This window comes from Rhopalosiphum maidis, chromosome 2 (assembly GCF_003676215.2).
Source record: "Rhopalosiphum maidis isolate BTI-1 chromosome 2, ASM367621v3, whole genome shotgun sequence".
Classification (NCBI taxonomy): domain Eukaryota; kingdom Metazoa; phylum Arthropoda; class Insecta; order Hemiptera; family Aphididae; genus Rhopalosiphum; species Rhopalosiphum maidis.
In genome coordinates, this window is record NC_040878.1 from 1,670,955 (window position 1) to 1,694,025 (window position 23,071).

A 23,071-nucleotide genomic window follows, 5' to 3' on the forward strand; every position below is an offset into this window, starting at 1 on the left:
CATAGGGAGTACAGTAGTACCCTGTGGGTCCTATACATTGCCGATTTTGATAATATTTATTTTGTATATTTAAAAATTATGTATTACTTACGTTTGAATATGTGTAAACCTATTTGTAATACGTATAGTATTTACTACTGGTTTTATTTAGGTAAGTACATTGAAATAGAATATTTTCATCAAATATAATGTACGTATACGAGTGGACTAAAAAATTACTAAGGCCTGTCTACAATGGAAACTTAACGCTCAACAAACCAGCAATATCACTATTAATTGAACGTTCGTTATTTTAACTACATAACACACAAGTAGTGTAGCTACTTACGATTTTTACTTGAGAGGTGTTTTTATTTTATATTTAATTTATTTGTTACTCATAAATAGTTAAAAAAAGAATATTTATTCTCACTATTAACTAATTGTTTATTATTCGCTAATTTTATAAAATAAAATCTACCCTCAGCTGTAAATAAGGACTTCGTCTAGGGACTAGGATAATTTGAAATGCAAAATAAACTGATAACAGATTTGAAAAATTAATTAATATTAATATATTAGAATTTACCAATATTTGTGTAGAAAAACTTGAAGTATAAGTAGTCAGTAATCAAAATAATAGTCAAACATAACCTTTTATCGATATTCTTAGAGTTTTAGAATTTATTATTATTTGTTGGGAGGAATAAACCTTTTTACCCCGCACGGCGCACTGCAGTTCTACGACAAAACATACTATGTGCTATGCATTAATATAATATTAGATGTAACATAAAATTAAAATCTTGATTCTATTCGGTATTGAAGAATCATATACTGCGCAGTAGCGATTTTACGTCAAGTAACACCAATTCATCACCTATATATACCTACTCAATGTACTACCAGTATGCCTGCTGTGCAGTGAAGTATGTGAATGCCCATGTATACAACTTGTCGCTCGTTACTATTCTTATTGTGAATAGAGTATAGGCAAAAATTTTATTAGATTTAATGTTTATAATAGGTTTCGTGTTTAACAATCGAGATATGAAACAGAAAGAATGTAAACTACAATGTCAGCGAATAAACGTAATTATTGCGTTTATTATTATACATTGGAACTTTAATCAATATAGTATAATAACTAAAATCTACTGTATAGCGATGTTATGAATAGGTATATTTGATTATATTTTGTACTCTCAGTAGCAGTAGTGGCCTGAAAATTTTCATAATATTACGATTCAATAAAAATGTTCTACCATTATAACTACTCTATTTTGAAAGTTTAAAACTTTCAAGTATATATATTATAATTTATTAATACTATAAACACCAATAAGTATTTAATTAGTGGTATTGAATGTAGTAAAATATTTATTGGTTACAAGGCTTAGAAAATAAACTAGATACTTAAATAATTCAGTTGTTGCAAAAAATGTATCGATATTATTACGTTTTTTTAACAGTAAATACCAACACCATTTTAACAATTAAAGATAGCAATCATTTTTAATCTAATCTTTTTCATAGTGAATTTCAATCGCTGATAGTCTTTGTGATCATAGAAATAACACCAATCAATAGGTAGTGAATCATCAGTCAACGCCTTCGTAAAATATAATATCTGATCTCGTTTTATCCCATTACAGAGAACTATATAAACTTATAATATAATACCTTATAAGTTATATTATTAAAATATTTGTCGGTACTATAATATTGCATTTCATAGTGGTCCCGAATTAAAATTGAATTTGGGTGGGGTGGGGGGGGGTCCAAAAATTATTTCTTGTTACCCACCCCACCTTTTGCACTATACAATTGTTTATCCCTGTTCCTTATGGCCTAATACATTTATAACTTAAATAACTAGTTTTTTTGGCTACCACTGAAAAAAGAGGTTGGTGGTCGCCTTTTTGGTTTATAGATTTGACGTAATTGGCGTTAGGTATATTAAAATATTATATTATGCGGTCTCGTCTATTATCTCTGTCATTCAACTAAAACTTCTTTTTTAAACACATAGAAAACAATATACACGTTAGACAGGGACGTACGCATAAAAAAGTTTTTTTTTTGGGGGGGGGAGGGTGTTTTTGAAAATCAGTTATTGAAAAGTAGAACTTTTTTTAATAAATATACAAAAAAAATTAATGAAAATTAGGTATGCTTAAAATGACTTTTTTAAAATCAAACATTGATATAAAAAATTAATATTAAAATTGAACAAACAAATAACCATGCAAAACCCAAGTATTTCGGGGGTGTTTCAACACCCAAATACCCCCCTGTGTACGTCCCTGACATTAGACTATTATTATACAATATAGTGTAATACAGAGACAAAGATTGTTGTACTGGAGAAGGTGTAATTTTTTTTTATCGATATAACAATAATTGATAATAACATTAATTCAAAACTAATTGGCTACAGTCTACAACAGCTGACTATAAAATAATACGTATATAATATTTTAACACGATGATTGATTGAAGAACATAATACGTTTTATACGTATACATATTCTAAATTCTCTATTTATCCAATAACGAGTGAATAAAAAATATCATACACATAAATATTAAAATATATATAGTATAATATAATATTATTTGTCGTAGTATATGTCATCATTTTTATATTATGAACTTGAACTGGTTTATTATAAAACACGACATGTATACACTATAACGTATTACATTGCTTACGTACAATAACACTAACGAAAATTTTCGTTTCCTTGAACTTGAAACAATGAAAATAATTCGGTTTTATAAAGTGAAAACCTTACACGGTCCACCTGTTAACAACGCCGTGGATAATATTACATCTAGGTATAATAGTGTGTGTTTGTATAGAGAGATGTGTACCTACCGACGGTGCAAGACGGTGATCTGTAAGTAGCAGACACCTATAGATAATAGATATATATATATATATAGGTATAACAATGTATACAATGGGATAGACTGACAATATATTACTACTGTGACCCCAACACTGACAGTGCGTATCTTTTGGAGTTTTGGCATTGGCGAATCATTCGAGTAGAACACCCTGGTAATTTCTTCCTAGTAAATTCGACACCGACAGTTTTATTCATCGCAGTGTCAGGCGTCTGCAGTAAATACAGCTAAAGTGTAGGCATTCAACCTTGCAGTAGCGTATTAGTTTGTTATAATAATATATATATTTATTGCACAGCCGCGTGAGTTAAGGTTCGAACAATTGACAACAAATCAGATAATGGTCGATGGTATGTAGGGAGGGAGGTAAAAAAAAAATTGTTCGTTTTTTATAAATATAAATTATTATTTTTATCAGATTTAATTAAATAACTATATGTGTATAAATAAATCTAATTAAAATTACAAATATTATCATTTCGATGATACGATGGATTCAGCTTAACGTTTTTTATGATAAACAATTAATTTATTTGGGATGGAATATTAGTAGGTAATATATTTTCCTTTATACAAGCAGATCAACGTAATATAATAATAAGAGACAACAGACATGTGTATAATTACCAATATAAGTAAGATTTTACATTCGTTTTTGGAATATTCACAGTGACTTATTTTAATTATTATTTGATAAAAAAATCGGGGAAAAAATATCACAAATGGAACATATTTAATGAATAAAATAAATTTAATACGTTTATGATATTTTTCTATTATTCAGTTAACAAATTGTAACAAGAGGTAACTCATCACGTTTTTTTAAATGCAAACACGACTACACGTTAAAAATATTATCAATAATACCTAATAATAATAGGGATTGCAAATAATTAACAATTAATGACAGTGACAAAACCGAACAAGCGCCAGGTAGAAAAAAATGACCATATTACTTTACTGACCTCAGAGAAGCGCATGGAGAGTGGCCTTTCATGGTTTATACAATTTATTATAGTTATAATAGATTTCTAACCGGCTCGTTTTTTAAGTTATATTTATATTATCTGAGGCAAGATAATACCGATTTTAAGACAGAATCACAGGAATTTGAATAGTTAATATAATACATTTAACTTGTATTTATATAAATTAACATAATTATATAGATCAGGGACGGGCAACTGAAAGTTATTAAAGGGTCAATTTTTAGAAAATTAAAACTTAACGGGCCAGAGTATTGAGAGTAAAAAAAAAAGGTCATTCAAAGTATGTACTTTAATTTAGCATAGACATAGCATAGAATATAGACGGTTGACTTTGAAATTGTATGATGTAATTTGAAAATGTAGCGCGGGTCAAATAAAAAAGGTTCGCGGGCCACCAGTTTCCCATCCCTGAATAGACCAATACTCAAATATCAATAACATTATGCTCATAATACTTTTAAGAAATTATCTCTTCTCTTTGAAATTTGTGGAATTACTGGGATCACGTTGAAGTCGTAGATATGATAAGAGGGTGTATGATGTATGCCTTTGCTATCGTAAGTAAAGCCACAAAATTAACTTCACGCTTGAACACGTCAAGTTTAATGGGCTATATTTTGATTAAGGAGAATATTGACATCGGAATATAAGCGTGATATCTATAAATGGTCAGATTTGAAATTGCATCCGAATCATCCGATGATTGCAATGTCGTCATGAAAACCAATCTATGCCTTTTACGCGTTGCAATATTGTGTTCAATTTTTTTTTAAATTTGTGGAATCAATACTTTCACTAAATTTGAGTGTGCGATACCATGATACTCAAAATATTGTTTGTGTGTATCTATGTTGTTTACTATCTTTGTCTATAGTTGTAAAAAAGTTTATTTTAGGTTGACACTGGCATTTTTGTAACCTGCAACTTGGTCCTTCAAAAGTAGGAATCAAGTATTTTTCCTAAGAACGTAAATGATTGGAAAAGCTCATTGGATGTTAAAAATATAGCAAGGTTATAGGTTCGATAATGTTTTCATTCCAAAAAGCATTGTATTTGTGTACCCTATACAATAGCTATCTACAGCATAAGGTATTGATCTGGCCCTAAAAACTTGGCCAACTTGTCAATGGTATTATATTTTGAACGAATGAATGCTGTGTTCCATGATGGTTGTGCCAATGTAATTGGGAAAAGGAGTACTATGTTGTTTTAGTATCATGGTAATGTCATCTGTGTTGATTTTATTAATTAAAGATAGTTGATTAATGGTGGAAATAGTATCTTTTTTATGAGCTTAGTATTTATTTGTTAACCAAAAATATCAATTTAGTCACGCCTGAATAATGGAACAACATTACCTTCGGTAATTTTCAGAGGTCGGTTTAACGTTTTATTACCAAGGCGCAGTGAAACTGAACTTTCACTTAATATTTTAATAATAAAATTATAGGGTGCCCACTTTTCAATTAGGTTAGATTAGATAAAAATTATCTTATTTGTTTATTATGCTGAAACACAAATTTTAAATATTCTTTTACTAAATATAAAATTATACATAATATAGGTATATTTATGAACATTATTTCATTGCTATGTCGGTTGATAACGCATTGTTATAACTTATAAATATTATGTTACATTTATAAATCCAGGTCTACTGACAATATTTTATTATTTTTATTTAATTTGAGACGTGAAATTTATCGGAGAGATCGATGTGCGGTCGGGATTTCGGGGACACAATGTGAGCTGCTTGCGCCTTCACCGATAAGAGCATGCGCCTAGTTCTTCAAGGCTGAGCAATGGGCATTAACAAGTTTTAAGAAAAGTAACTATCAATAATTTTTAGTGTTTTTAAATCGAAAAAAACATATTTTTGGAATTTAGAAAAATATGTTATTTATTTGTTTTTCTTATAGCTGAGGTCCATCACTAATTGCGTTCTACAATTATATGCTTTAAAGAATATAAATAATAGCTATACTGAATTTTTCAATAGTCATTATTACATAATTCTTTTATGGCAGAAACATACTTTATAATTTATATATATAATATTATAGATAGATGGAATAAATATTTCTTTCTTTTAAATTTAATTGAAGAAAGTAAATTATATTGATTTATTTTTTATCAGTGTTTGAAAATAACTTTTAACTTGCAGGGACTAAACATTTTTTGATTTTAGATATGGTTTCAGTTCTTAAAGCTATTAAATAAGGTTCCGATTTGATACCGGAATAATAAAACGGTTCTTGGTAATATATATTTTTAAAACTATGTATTTTTTATTTTAGGTACCTATAAATTATTATGTAAAAATCACAGAATACAAAATTGGATTAATAATTTCTAATTGTAACATTTTTTTTATTAAAACTTAATAAAAATGCAGAAAAATCCTGATGCATTATATTTACTAATTTATTGAACAATTGAAAATTTGTTTTTGAGATGTATAAAATATTCATGTCGGGAAGCTAGAATATTACAAAATAATATATTATGGAATTAGTCTAATTTTTACCTTGAACCTTTTTTAATTAATTAGCAATTAGGTATATTCATCAAGTTTTCTTAAGCCTGGGCTTTACATTTAGCATATAAATATAATTAATGTACTTTGATCACATTTTTTTAATAAATCATACATTTTCAAATTACCAATGACATTGTCATTGATCATATTATGGAAAGTAATGAAAAAAAGATGAAAAAACCCTTCAAGGCGTGAGTCATTAGGTCGGGGAAACGTAAAAAAAAAAAAATCAGGCATAATTACATTATTATTGGTATTTATATTATATTTATAGTATTTAGACAATATCATACTATAAATAAACAAATTATAAATAATTAAAAACCAACCATGATAACGAGTTTGCGGTCGATTACATGATGTTAAATTATTAACGATTAATTATAAAAAAAAAAAATATGAAAGGTGGGGCATGTCTCATAACGCAACGATAACACCTCAACTGTTTTCCATTTTTCCCTATACAAAGGGCCTAGCAGAATAAGACTATTTTAATATCGTTTCATCAGGGACGTGCCTAGAATTTTTTTCTAGGGGAGCGGGGGTCAATATTTTTACTATATTTCCTGTATAGGTATTGCTCACATGACACGAAACAATGCACGTGTTTCACGATAATGATGCAAGACACCATGTCCACGTGAACCTAGCCTAATCAAGTTCCGCATATATATTATATATATTATGTATACAACTTGTATAAATACTTTTTTTATCGGGGGTTAAACACCCCTCTCCCCCTTGGCAGTAGGCACGCCCTTGAATTTCATGTTTATTATTATACTGTATTAGTATTTGGATGTTTACTGGATTGATACACCACGTAGTAAAACATAGTCAGCTCATACACACGGCCCACAACTATAAAAAATAGGAATATTAAAGAGAAAAGAAAATATTTTGACAAATAATATTATTCACTAACTGCACAATCTGATTTCACCAGAGAAAAAATTAACAAACATTAAATACGACACTATATCTGTGTATTTTGGTTTAAATGTATACGGATAAATCATCATCCGTGTACCTACCACGTTTGGTAAACTAATTCGATCGAGATGGGTAATTCACTTGTGGTGGTTTGAATATAGTACTTAGTATATTTTCAAACATGGTTTAAATTAATCTCTAAAATTTCCTAATATCTCTAGAAACAGTCTCTAAAACTTTCATCAAAATCAATAGAGTCATTTTTGGTTCTATATAGTTATACGCACATAAGGAAATTCATGCTTTTGCTGTACCTGTATTTGAACAACTGACAATAAATTAAATATTATTTTGTTTCGACAAATGGAAATTAAATATTCTTTTGTGTGTTGAAAGTTTCTATTGGTTATATAAAATAAAATAGGTATATTGAATGTCATAGACCTGTACTTAAAATTGGTCAAAATCATTCAAATAAATTTATTAATAAATATATATACTATATAAAATCAAAGGTCTTAAACGGTCTTAAGCAAATCCCTAAAATTTTCGTCAATAAATCCAGCAAAATGTGTAAATGTATAGACTACTTTTTATTGCCTACTTACTTTTTACTGTTAAATCTATAAATATTGAATATATTTTACTTGATTGGCCGAAAACTATCATATTTTTACCATTTGTTATAAAAAATAAAATAGTTAAGATATAATTTTAGACTCGTATTTTATATTTGGTATATAAAACATCAAAATAATTGTGTTCAAAATGTTTGCAGTTTACATTTAACGGAGTTTAAGAAAAGGTACATCTACAGGCATTTAATTTATCACTAGTAACGCTGTGTAGAATTTGCATTTTCTATAGTGTTATGTTTTATTATATCCATAATAATTAAAAATCATCATCTTTAATATCCTCTTGTCTGACCAAAACTTACTTTTTGATGATATTATTCAACTTTTAAAATATAAAAGTTATTATTTAATTGATTATTGTTTATTATACATTTATTCACATGGCTTTTTAAAGTTTAAAATAAAAATTTAAAGTATCTACGGTTATTCGTTTTTGAGTAATACAAAAAAAAAAAAACCAAAATCGATTTTATAAAATATTTGTTTTGCGTTGTTTTTTCCGGTTATTTTGAAAAGTACTTAGTAGACATTTTTAGACCTCTCTAACGTACAAGTTGGATCCGATTTTCATTCAGAAATCACCTTTAAAGTTAAGCCAATTAAAGCAATTTAAGCATTATTTAAACTAACGATAGGTATATATAAGCACATCAAAAGTAAAACCAAATTGTAAAATCAATGCATTCATAGCTCCGCTCAGAAACTAAAAAAAAAAATCAGAAAGATCTATCCTCATACCCTCCCACAAATACACCACTTTCATATCATCGAAACCATTGAGTAATAAATATTGTACTCATATTCAATTGTAATACATTCACACACAGATTTACTTTGTATAATTTAAAATAATGTACCTAATTAAAAAAAACGAATTCATAGTTTTTATTATATTCCCATAATTTATTATGCAAGTAGGAGATTAATTAAAATATTTTGATGACTAATTAATCTGGTCACTGTCTAATATTGTGTAATGTATGCGTATGACAACAAATCATTATATTATTATATTATGTCATCAGTCTCCACAATAACACTAATGTTTTTCATTAAAAATACATGTCAATATAATAGGATCCTATGTACATTGTATATTGATATTTTGTTGTTTTTATAAAACCTTAAAAATTCAAACAATATAAAAAAACTGTTGTTAAATTATATTATTTTGATTGAAAGATGATTCATAAAAACAAAATAATAATTGTTAATTATACCGATCAAACAAGTTGAATTTTTCATAATTAATCTTAACAAAAATATTTTCGTGACCATCAGTCGACTGACCACGACATCTCGAGTTCGTTGTCTAATATAATTTACGTTCATATAAGTTAAAAGTAAATCAATATCCTTATATCATCTGTAATTATTTTATTTTTAATAAAATGCATAATATTATACCTACTTGTACTACTATGCAATAATATAGGTACTCATATTATATCAATATTCAATACATTATATTGGGTATATGATTGAATATATTATGTTTAGTCTATACTATTATATACTGAGAGTAATTTTTTTATTGAACAACTCTCATTATTTTAAAATGTATTAACGTTTTTGAAAAAAATATTTTTATATAATTTTTAGTCTAAACAAGGGTTTAAAGTTTAGATAATCGGAATTGCGGAATAGTATATTAACATTTTGCAGTGTACGTGGTACGGAGTAAGATACCTTTTCACTTCACTCACCTAAACTTTAAATACTTATAACTCGTAAATTCTCTGTCCAAAGTGCCATTGTTATGGATCGAAATACTCTGAAAAAAATATTTTGCTGTTTCATAATATGAAATTAAAAATGTATGTTAGTGTTCAAAAAAGAAAAAATTTTTAAAAAATATAATTATTTCAAAAAAATGTTGTTTTATTTCGACTGGAAATTATGTAAAGAAATATTTTCTAAAATATTAATAGACTAAATCTATTTAAATTAAAATTTTGAAATAATGAGTGCTGTTTGATAAAATAATTGTTTAAGCATAAAGCTAGACTACTGAATTATATATTATGTCCTATTAACTATTATTTTCCTAAAATGTATGGTAGATAATTTATTTTCTGCTAAATAATGCATAATATTATAAGAACATTAAAATTACTAGTATTTATACTTATCTATTTCCCATGTAACAAAAATTATGCTAATACAAATATTAATTGCCCATGAATTTAAATTTGAATTATTATATGAATGACCTTACTTAAAAACATTTTACAAGAAATTGCGTGTAGTTAGGTACCTTTTATAATTTTTATTTTTATTTCAAAGAATCATAATATAGTTATTAGAAATTATAATATGTAAACATTTTTCCTTTAAATAGATCTTTAGATGGTTTTATGCATAACATAAAACAGCGAGAGTATTATTGTAATACGTGATACACTTATCTATTATACTATTATTTAATAATTACAATTTACAACATATATATAATCTAACTTAGGTACCTATTATTTATTAATTATTATACATACAATTAGATCGATAATAGATTAAATATACTTGCAATCTTAGGTCCAGATGATCATGTACACAATTTAAGCCCATAATATACATTATATATTAATCTTTGGCTAAATTTTCTATCTAATTTTAGCAACCAATAGTGGAACAATAATAGATTTTAGATCTACAGTATTACTTTTAATTTAGTTAAAATTTTAAAAATGAATAACAGTCTTCGAACTGTTGAGGTGGATATATCTATACGGACATTAGAGATGTTCCCTATTGACCCTAATTATTGTTGGTGACCATAAGTCATAACTCATAATACTCAGGAATAAGGCAATACATTTTTTATACAATTTAAATTTAAAAAAAGTATTTATTTATTTGTGGCCATTCAAATATTTTCTCTACTATAAAAAAGGGTCTATTCATTTGAAATCTATAAAATCTTGACAAAGTTTTGTATAAATATATTTTTCACTTTATTTGGCATATTATATTAGTATAAATATACATGGCAAACTATTCATTGAAGCATATATCTCATCCAATAGTAAAGTTTATAGCAAAATCGAGGAAAAAAATAAACTCCACGAAGGTCGTTTATTTTTATATCTTAAACGGCATACTACTACAACACCAGATAATCAGAGACCGGATAGATTAGGCACAATAATATTCGATACTATTTTATTTTGGTTTTTAATTTTTACTTTTAATAATTAGTTCAAACACACATAGCAGTTTAGTACCTAATAAATAAAAAAAAATAGATGGTATAACTGATATAAGATATAACTATAATAGTGAGAGCTTTCGTCGTTTCCAAAGAACTTGAATTAGTAGTTAGGCCCGGATTTAGATCTACAGTGCTCATAGGCTGTAAAAAGTTTGGTACCCTTATTTTACCAACCCTTTTGGAAATTGTTAAAATATATTGTATAGGTACATTTTTTAAATTTTTCAATTAATAACTCTTTCTTACACTACTTGATACTTGAATAAATAATAAAATAATATTTTAGGTTTATTAATCATATTGATAATATGTTCGTGTTACCTCAATAAGTGCAAACAAGTAATAACACCAAGTTAAACAAAATTTATTTTTTGTTATAGTAAATTACACTCTAGTTCTCTGGTTTTGATATACTTATACATAGAGAGAACAGATTTTACATTTTTAATTTTTTTTTAATAAACATTATTTGAACTTAAGGCGATTAAATATCGGGCGTAATTAAGGAGTTGTAGGTAGGCAATTTGTGACTAACGATTTTTGATTTTTTTTTTTTACTACGATATGAACAACATATAATAAACCTTGTATTAAATTTTAAAGATTTTTTGGATGGATAAATTTTTTTATCAGTATTTCAAAAAAAAAAAAATTAAAAAATATGATATTTAAATACGACCCTGAGTATAATAGTATAGTATTATAGTACTTGTATTATACTAATACAAATTTTGGTCAAAAGTTTATTAATTATCTGGGTCCTGTAAATTTTAACTCTTCCGATATATTATGTAAAAAAGATTTTTTTTTTTATATATAAACATCAAAAAATTTATCAATGATATTTTATTTAGTGAATTAAGAAAGTGTTTATTATAAGTAATAAAATATAGTCTTTTTTTATTCTTATTTTTTTTCTTCTCTCTTTTTATTATACAGCGTTTGTTTATTTAATATGTTGTTATATTAATAAGTAATTGAATAATCAATTGTATGTACTGTTACTCCCTACATCACCACAAACTAAACTTAAAGGTGTAGGTAATTTTTATTATTTTATTTAATGCTTTGTAACTAGTTTTGTGTTAATCAAATAATAAAAAAATATTTCATTATTATAAAATGATTTTTATTGTTTTTTTTACTAACATTTTGTGTTATAATAGTTAAATACTTAAATTATTTAATTTATTTTTAATGATTTCACGATTTTATTTAAATAAACAAGTACAATTAATATTTTAACGAAACAAAATTTTATTTATATTTCGGAGAGATGGGTTTCGGCAGGATGAGTTTCGGCAGGATGAGTTTCGGCAGGATGGGTTTCGGCAGGATGGGTTTCGGCAGGTTGGGTTTCGGCAGGATGGGTTTCGGCAGGATGGATTTTCGGTGAGATGGCTTCCGGGTTCGAGGTCGGCATGGGTTTCTTAGCTAGCCGGTATTGCTGGCTAACAAATGGCTCCCGGGCCTTCCTTTTTTGATTCGGCGCCTGAAACTTTCTGCGTATAAAGGGTTTTTCTACCGTTTCCGGCTTCTCGGCTGGTGCGAAGAGTGGTCCTGACGCCTTGGTCACCATTTCCGGCTCCTTGGCAATCAGGACACTGCGTCCACTAATCCCTACGAAACGCGTTTTTTCCGCTGGTGTGGAGAGTTTTGTTTGTTGGATGTTCGCTTTTTCTCGGTCAGTCCAACCTCGACGGTATATTACTGCCCAAACCGGATCCCGCAGCAGTTCTTGCAGGGACATGCTGTTCACTTGATCTATTGTTGGTCGCTCCTCATGGTCACCGGACACGGCGGACACCACTCCCAGCTGGGAAGTGTTGTCCGCCACATCGGTGGACCATTTTGCGGCCTCTTTTTTCACGCTTATTGTATCTGGAAATAAGGATGGTTAGTACAGCACAATTTTATTTATTAAAATAGAGTGCTGTGACGAAACAATTTTTCGTAGCTGGCTGTTCGTTGTTTTGAACTACCGAACTACGCAAATGATGTTTATTGCATAATTTTTTTTCGCATTTACTACCGATCGATATTCGTTTGCAGACCCCCAACCTACACCACACAAATTTTCTTCAAAAATAAATAAAAGTACCTAACACTTAATAAAAATTATAAGATAGTTAAATTAGCAATTATTCAGTCATATTTAATCTATACTATGGTGATATACTGAATAATATTGTTTAATTTAATTTTACATCGTAACACTTACCTAGTTAAATATCAAAAATTCAGGTTTATGAATTCAAAAAAACAATAATAATAACATGCTTTAAATTTAAATATTAATTTTATGCTAAGGTAGAAACTTACAGAAGTTAAAAATATTTTTGTAATTTTTTATAAGCCATTAAATTTTTTTATTAAATATTCAAATTATACTCCCCTCTAATATAGCTAATATTCTTAAATAAATTATTTACCAGATCTTTCAGAATGTTCCGAAGAGTCCACGTGACTATTATTACTGGAAGCACCATTTTCATTATTGCGTAAATAACCTGAAATCTGCACAAATATACTGTAATGTAAGCAAATTGCACTATACAAAGTTGTCCTTAGAGCATATATAGTGTAAAGCAGATGGCTGAGATGCAATAATCGGTGATAGATATAGTAATTATCGACAAGTGGTAGTGAGAGGATATACTTACATTTGATAAATATCGTCCGAATTTACTATTCATGACGTATGACCGTAGATAAGGGAATGCCAAAAAACTTATCGCAAGCATAATGATATTATATTTTGTACTGGTAATGACGGTAATGTAAGTAACGAAAATATCAATATTAATATAATAAAATAATTACAATTGTTTACATGGTTATTTTATAAACAATACGTACGATGTTTATAATTTTCGCTGTCTAATGGCCAGTATGGGTGATAAGTGATGACACCCAGAGTATTTTTACTACAATTTATAATATATTACGTTTTATATAGGTAAGGAAATTATAAGTTATTCGAGATAGATTAGGTACTATTCAATAATGCACTATATATAGGAATATATTAAGTATACAAATATTACAAAATGCTTACAATATAAAATATATATAAAGTTATAATATTACGCTAAGTGATGATAATAATTTTGAAAATTAATTTGCATAATTATTATTAAATTTAATGTAGGATTCAAAATTATAAATAAGAATACACTTATATCTACAAGTAAGTGTAATACCGCCCGATACCTCGGCTTTAATTTACTTTTTCAGATTTCAGATGTTTTAATAAAAATATAATAGGGGGACAGTATGTAGTGCCCTTAAATCCGTGGTCATGTAGGCTACAGTTTACACTACCTACGCCTTAATTCGGGTTTGACCACTACCGAGGTTTGATATTTTTGACAACAAATCCAAATTCATCAATTTATCTTGAATGTTATGAAATTTTATTGTCATGGTATCAAAAATAACCAATGACGATTTTGAACATATCATAATGAACTTGTATAGGTAGGTATACCACTTAATCGGTATAAAACTGACTACATACCTATTAGGTATTTATATGTATTTTTAATATTCAATATTTATTTAACAAATGTTAACACATAAAGTCATAGCCTATATTCGTGTAAATATAATGATAATATATATATATTTATTTATTGAAACAAAAACATCTGGAATTAATTTAGTTAAAATTCGTTGAATTATTCTGTTTAACTAACTATACAATATAGTTACTATCTTCTTATTTTTAATGTATTGGTCTCTAAATAATTTTAGGACAATATACCAATCAGAATTTGCTTCTTAATTTTATATTTTGTTTGACGTCAATTAGGTACCTACCACAAAAGTCTATTTTTAAAGTTAATTTCTATAGATAAATATTTTATTTATATTGTATGTGAATTACTCGTAAAACTACAAGCACTTTAAATATAGAACTATCTATGCATATTACATATATTTTTAATAGAAAACATGTCAGGTATTTTTCAAAATTTAGTGAAATAGATAGTTGTTTAGCTCACAATGCTGATAATTTATTAATGCACACGTAGATAATATCTGTAAACAATAATTTAACATTATTATAAATAAATACCTCTCTGGAAAACTGATTTATTTCTCTCAAAGGTAGTGCTATTATAGTATACGAGCAGGCACTTCTTTCTCATTGGGCATTTTGGCACATGCCCAGGGCCCCGCGATTGATGGAGCTCCCCAGCTCCTGCAAGATCACCAACCAATAATCGATATTTATTACCGATATTTTTTTCGAGAAAAATCAAAGAATAATCGCTAATAGTAATAATTAGGGCCTGGATTTAATTGCATTTGTATGTTTTTTCAAACAGTCCAAAAAGTAGCTAGATAAGCTACAAGTTTGAATTACAGTCAATAGATCTGAAATACAAAGTTTTACTTTGCATATTTGGCCATTTTTCGACACGTACAGCATATTTCTGTATTTTAAGATTTTTCTTTGCATATAGACGGGTTTTAAATACATAATGTGTAATATTTTGATTACATTAATTAAATAACGTATTTATAGTTATATTTACAATCATTACAATTTGCTTTTGGTATGTATTTATTTCATATAACAACTTACCGAATTTATAAAAAAAGAAATATTTGTTTTATATTTTTATTGCTTTTCAAATTAAAATTATATAATATGTGACATCACCATTGAAAATGTATCATAATATAAAATAATTTTTTGTAAAGATATTAAAAATAATTAAATCAGATTTTTCTAGCATATTTTTTAGTTATATATATATTATATATTTCTACAAAATAAGAGCATAAACAAATATTTTTAAGATTTTTAGAGCATATAAATCTGGGCCCTAGTAATAATAATAATAAAATAAAAAAAAAATTATATAATTAAATTTACAGATGTAGTAACATCCCCCTCCCCCTCAACCATTTACTCATGGATTTACATTTTTTTTTTATTAATAATAATAATATTTAAATTTTTTCTCATAAACCAATACACCATTATCTATTTACTTGTAATGTGTTTGCGTTTGTACAATAAAGTATACGAGTTATTAATTTTATGTGTATAATTTTGTCAATTAATTTTGAATAAAATCCCCCCCTTTGAAATTCCTAGCTACGCGCCTGATTGATACGAGTAGAAGCAGCACTATTATCACATAATACTGCAGGGAAATACGTTATTCATTTAGTCGTTTAGTGAAAATCAGTCCAGATAAATTTTTAAATTCAAAAAACTGTATATAATTCAATAATTATATAATAATAAGTTGTTGTATATTTCTTCTTTTATATGATATAGGTAAAAACTAAAAAGTCTTTAGAATCAAAAACCAAAAAAGTAGAAAATATACGTATAAACATAAAGGTTACAAGAATATAAACCTAAAAATTTAGTATGTTCTGATCTGTGCTGAAATAGTTCCTTTAATGGGCCTATATGTGACCAGTCTTTTTGTTTAAAAACATGCCTTACACAGTTACACTCGTAGAATGATCCGATTCCGATAATTTTTTTTTATAAGTGAAGCACTTTTTACAGGATGCATTGGACTTGGCTTTTCAAAATTCTATTTATAAATCATATACTTACGATACGGTATTTAATATGATCAATTTCACAAGCTTTTGTTATTTTTATAATGTTTGTTTAAAGCAAAATTATTAAAGTTCGAACCTGGAAGTCCAATTCGCGCCGTAAAAAATTATCCTCTAACGAAAAAAAAATATTAATCAAATTTGATCACTCTACAATGCGTGAGAGCAGGAATGGATTGGCAGAATTTTTCGGCCCGTGAAAATTATTTAGACCAGTCCTCTATATTATAATAAAATAGTATGCGGTTTTAACCCACTTTAAGTTTAGTTATACAATGGCCGATAAGTGTGCAGTTTTTGTCGATCGAGGTTTTTGAGGTCGAAATCAAAAGTTTGCGGTTTTTGGACAAAACCAATTTAGAAACAAAAATAAAATAATCGAGCGAAACTATGAAATATATTTTGACATTTGAAATATTGATAAGTAGGCAAACATATTATTGTTCTAAACGAAGTAATCAATACTTATTTAGTGTTTTTGAATTTGTTTTCAATAACTTTTCCAGATATTTTGTTCCGCTATTAAATGTTAAGAAAGGATTAATTTATCTACAAAATAGAATAAAAAGTCCACCTAAGTGGAACAAAATATCCCCGTGAAACAAAATGTCCCTACACCATTCAATTTATGTATGAAGTTATTTTTGTTCATGAGTAAAAACTGAACACTTAATACAAGATTCGTCATAGGTTTTTCTTACAGTAATTAAAAAGTATAAAAATGTTTTAATTTAAAATAATGATGATATTTTTCAAAATCGTAAAAACTCACAAACTATTTTGTATAGTTTAAATTAATTAAATGTGTTATTTTTATACCTAATTAATGTTTAAAAATTAAATACCTAGCGGAAAAGATTTTTCATAGTCCATAGGCTTTCATTATACGAAAATAAATTTGAGAAAAGTCAAATGTACTGTAGTGACGTGTCCAGCACAAAATAATTGGGTAGGCCCGTTTTATTCTCTAATGTGTTCAGAAGCGTATTTACAATTTTGGCATCCTAGATGTAAAAACATATTGGCGTCTTTTTTTCCTCTAATAAAAAATGTAATCCTACAAATTTAACTTTTAGCGTGGCGCCCCTTCCTAAATATGTCTCTGGGTGTGTGTTTATAACTATTAGGGAAGATTGGTGATCACATGGGACATGGCTATTTAATAATATTCAATAATAAATATGAATACTAACATTTTTATTTGTGATAATAAAAACCAAATAGTAAAATAAAAATTGGGCAGGCCCGGGCCTAATCGGCCTACCCTGTAAACACGCCTCTAAAATGTAGGTGCCTACCTACAGACATATTAATATTATTAAAAGGCATGAATTTAAAATATTGACAAAATTCATCAAAATTGTGAATTATTTATAGATACCTAAAAATTATTGGTTTTTTATCATTTTATCATTTTTCATCGTAAATAACGATAAATTATTAAATTCAAATTGAACACATTTAAGTTCCAATACAGGCAATTATTCAAAAACAAGGTCAAGGTGCATAAATCATTTACTATATTCAGGCATACAGCAGAGCAGTTACTTGTCCTACTTGTTATGTTAGATTTTTTAAATTGTATAAAATTATTAATATTGTTTAAACTTTAAAGAAGTAAAATGTAAACGTAAGAGTGGTCGTAAGTCGTATACGGTATACATAAGTAGGTATTTTTAATTTGCTCTTCAAAAGTAATCCTAAATTTTAAAATGATTTTATATTTATTTACTTATTTTTTTGGAACAGTAAATAAGTATTTGGCAACAGCTGTTATTTTCATATCACATGGTCTATTTAATGATAACAATCGTCGAACGCATGCTGACCGAAGTTTATAATTTATAATCATTAATCATGCGGCAAATCAACTCTTCTTTGAATTTTTTTTTTATTTCTAGATAATATTAAATTAATAGTTATAATATAAGTGTTAAGTATACAATATACATATTCCATATGATAAAAATAAAAAATTTAATAGTCAAGTATAATATATTAATTAGAATTTAGAATAATAACGTGAACGGCAAATTTGAAATTTTGTTAACTTAAATCCCATCTAGACACTTGATAAAAATCTATTAATCAAGATATGTTTTGTTACGACGACAAAGATTTAATATTTACTACATCATGGAAATCATTGTCAGTTAATTCGAAATTTGATGAATCTTTGAAAATACTGTGGAGAGAAAAAGAAGACAAAGGGCTATTTAGGTACAAATATAAAGAAGAAAATGTGATTGTATTGCCTGGAAAGTATGGGTTTCTTGCAGTTGTAAGTTAATTTAAATTTTTTGTATCCACCAAAGAAAGTATTTTTATTGAAATCTATATAATTAATCAAATGAAATAAATGAGGTCTAGAAAAAGAAATTCTGTCATTGTACAGCAATGCTTTATTTTTGATTCTAAAACTCGCTATAAACAAGTTAAAAAAACTTATGCAAGTATACTAAATTCTTGGATTCTGAACTTATTTTAATATATCTAATAAACTGTAATTCTTTTTACAATTTAAAGAATTCTGCGAATACAAGAATAATTTTACTAAAGAATATTCTCATATCTCATATAGGATGAGATTGTAGTCCGCCATTTTCTGACCCTTACTCTATAGTAAAGAGCAGCGATTCCCAATTTTTTTTTTTCCGTGGTGCCTTTTTTTGGATTTAATTTAGCCACTGTGCCCTGCTGTGAATAACACGAAAGACAACAAAAAAAATACTCTTTGAAAACCAATTTTACGTAGACTGCGGTGCCCTTAGAAAGTGCTCGTGGTGCCCCTAAGGACATCACGGTGCACAGTTTGGGAACTGCTGGTATAGAGTCTATAGTCTGTACCATAAATTTAAATTGATATTATTTTATTATACTTTCTTATTAATAACTTAAGTTCTAGTATTACATTATATTTTGTTATTACAGCTGAACATCGATAGAGGTACTAAACGTCGTAAACCAAACATATTTACAAGTGTATTAGAACCTTTTAATGACAATTTGTTCAATTTTACCAAAGTTAATCCAGGAGAATATTTATTTAAATTTAATAATTCATCAACTAATTCTTCTGGTAAGTGAAGCTAGTAAATTTACTAATACTTAAGTTCAGTAATGCAACTAATATTTTCTAAGAGGGAAGCTTTTTAAAACATATTTGGTTTTGAAATTTATTGTTAAATATTATTATTATTATTATTATTATTTGCATTAAGGCCAAATATAATTTATTATTTGATATAAATATATTCAAATTTGATTAAAAGGGGAGGGCCCACATCTAGGGAACTTTTCTGGTTGTGCCACTGCTTCTATTCTATTTTATTGTTTGTTAGGTTTGGTAGTTGATACAATCATTAGATTACAATTGTGATATTGCCCAGTATGTGAATATTGTGCATTTATTTATGTAACAGATTTTACCCATAAAGTTTAAATAGATAGTTGTGATTATCTTTTCTTAAACCATATAATTATTATATTATTATTATATTAAGATCTTTAATATAATATGTTATTAGTTATTGGTTTAAAGAATAATTATTTTGATCAATAGGCATTAAATTAAAAAGAAAGTAACTAAATTAATGAAATACTATCTGTAAACAACATTTAATTAATTTAAATAAAAAATGTTTAGGTTAGAATAATTAAATTAAAAGTTATCATTTTCATATCATTTTTTAAAACTTAGAAATTTGATACTATTATAGTTAAATTTATTTCATGTTGAACAGCAGTTCCCAATTCATGGGCCGCAACCCATTTGTAAACAATGTGAAACTGGGCTATGAATCATTTAATATTAATATTATTAACATCTGTATTTTTGGTTAAAATAATATTATTATTTAATAATATTTTATCAATAATAACTATGATATTCGTGCAGTATGCTACCTACCAAAAAACTTTAATATGAATAAACTTTATCGTATACTTTCAATGTACCTCCACAAATAACACCATGTATTAATTTAGAACAACTACCAAGTTCTAGCAGCAAGTTTCTCTCTTAAAGACAATTAACACATGTTTCATAATTAGATATCAAATGCCCATACAAATATTGCATTGATTTATTCATTGAATTATTTTGATAAAAAAATACAAGGTAAAACTTGCAATCAAAAACACATATAGGAACACAACACAGACACAACAATACAACATAGACTAATATGCAAAATATCTAAAAGTAAATTATTGTGGGTCTTGGTGAATGTTATCATAATGGCTATTTAGTTATAATTGTATACAACTGTTATTTATTATTCAAATTTACTTTCCCAAATTACAATGAAATGAAATAAAAATAACTATGGTAGGTATGTAGCATACTACACAAGTACCATAATTATACTATTAATACTATTGAACAATTTTATTGAATGTAGTTTTATCTGACGTAGTTCATACATATTTATTATTAATATCTGTTATTTGTCATTTTTTTCATATTTACATATATTTATTTATATTATATATAATATATACGTATGTAGATGTGCTATTAATTGCAATTAAATGGTCCTAAGGATTTTTTTTTTACATAATTGGTGGTCCACACAACTAAAAAGGTTGGGAACCGCTGATATAGAATCATCAATCCTCAATGTCTTTTATATCATGGAAAAATTAATATAAATTAGGTTACTTATATCAAGTAAAAATATACTATTTTATGAAACATTAATTTTATTTTTACTAAATTAATAATAAAATTAATATTATGATCGTAAAAGTACCTTTAGATTGATTTATTTTAATTATTATGTGATTTATTTAGATACAGATGATATCTTAGCAATAAATACAAGTCCTTTGGGAGATTTTCATTCATTAATTTTACCAAAAATCAATAGTAAACTACCACAAGTTATTAATGAATATAGTTTAAATATTGCAATTCAATTGTTACTACTAAGTGCATCTCCGTAAGTTACCATTTCTTATAATTTTATAATAATTATTTTAAACTATATACACCACGCTAAACATTTACAGGGCAGTACGTGTTGGATTTAATAGTTTATGTGCTTTTGCTTCAGTGAACCATCTTCATTTACATTTATATTACTTACAATATAAAATGTACCTTGAGTATTGTGTAAGTGAAAAAAAATATATTTTATAAATATTAAAAATGTAAATAATTTACACAAAATAAATATTCACTAAAATGTTTGTAAATTAAAAATAATTATTTCATTAAAATATATTTTATTTTAAACAATTAGTTCAATTTTGTAGAATGTATATTATTAAATTTATTTAAATATTATTTATTATACAATTTTCCAAACTAAACTATAATTTAAAAAAATTGTGTCGTAATGTATTGAATAATTTTAGCCATTAAATACATGTTATTTAATATTTTACAGGACATAGAACATTTTAGTGGTCCTTGTCACAAGTTTATAGATTTTCCTTCCAAAGGATTTGTATTTGTACTCAAAAGTGGTGACTTGCTGTCCAATTTCGTCAAGTAAATTTATATTTTAGTGCTTATATAAAATTAATTAATTTTTTTTTTGTAAATATTAAATGATAACATTATTTATGGCTTTTAGAACAGTTTTTATCATGATTAATTACCTTCAGCAAAAAGATATTCCTCATAACATCTTTATAACTCGAGCACTAGCTAAAGATTTAAATACTGGCGATTTTAATAATTCAAGAAATTGTGTGAGAGTTTTTATTTGGGCAAGACTTTCATCAGGTGAATTTTATTTACTTAAGACTTTCATTTATATGTTACTACTTCTTATTTACAAATATTAAACTTCCTAATTATTATCTTGAATAAATTAATAATTGTTGAAGTTATTAACTTGATTTGTTAATTTGAAATTAAAATATAAATCATATTATAAGGAAAATATTATTTTATATCCTCAAGGTTCAGTTCTTCTTAGTCAAACTATTTATGTAAAAGTTTTAGATTATTTTTAATCTTTGTTCTAGGATCCAAAAATTAAGAAGACATTTTCTTTTATATTCTTAACTTTAAAATGTTAACTTATATTTTTAAGCTTTTACCAGTTCTATTCTTCTAAATATCTATATAATAATAATAATAAATTTTTAATAATTTTTTTTTAAACTTAATTCCTTATTTAGCAAAACTGTTAAAAATTGGAACAATAAGCTTAATTTATTTAACAATACATATAACAGAATAACAGAATGAATAAGAGACCTCCCTCCCATTGGAGGTATTTCATCAAGATAGTAGTTAGACTATATTACACATTTTTTA

At 26.6% G+C, this 23,071-nt stretch overlaps 1 protein-coding gene across 1 annotated transcript; it reads left to right on the forward strand.

Annotated features, from left to right (window-relative positions):
* The first annotated feature begins 18,725 nt into the window (after positions 1–18,725).
* On the forward strand, positions 18,726–22,298 carry LOC113552096 (GDP-D-glucose phosphorylase 1). Its single transcript, XM_026954782.1, has 5 exons — positions 18,726–19,078; positions 19,729–19,876; positions 21,593–21,740; positions 21,811–21,913; positions 22,191–22,298. Exons 1-5 carry the CDS (start codon positions 18,893–18,895, stop codon positions 22,296–22,298), a joined length of 693 nt encoding a protein of 230 aa, XP_026810583.1. The 5' UTR covers positions 18,726–18,892.
* The last annotated feature ends 773 nt before the right edge of the window (positions 22,299–23,071 follow it).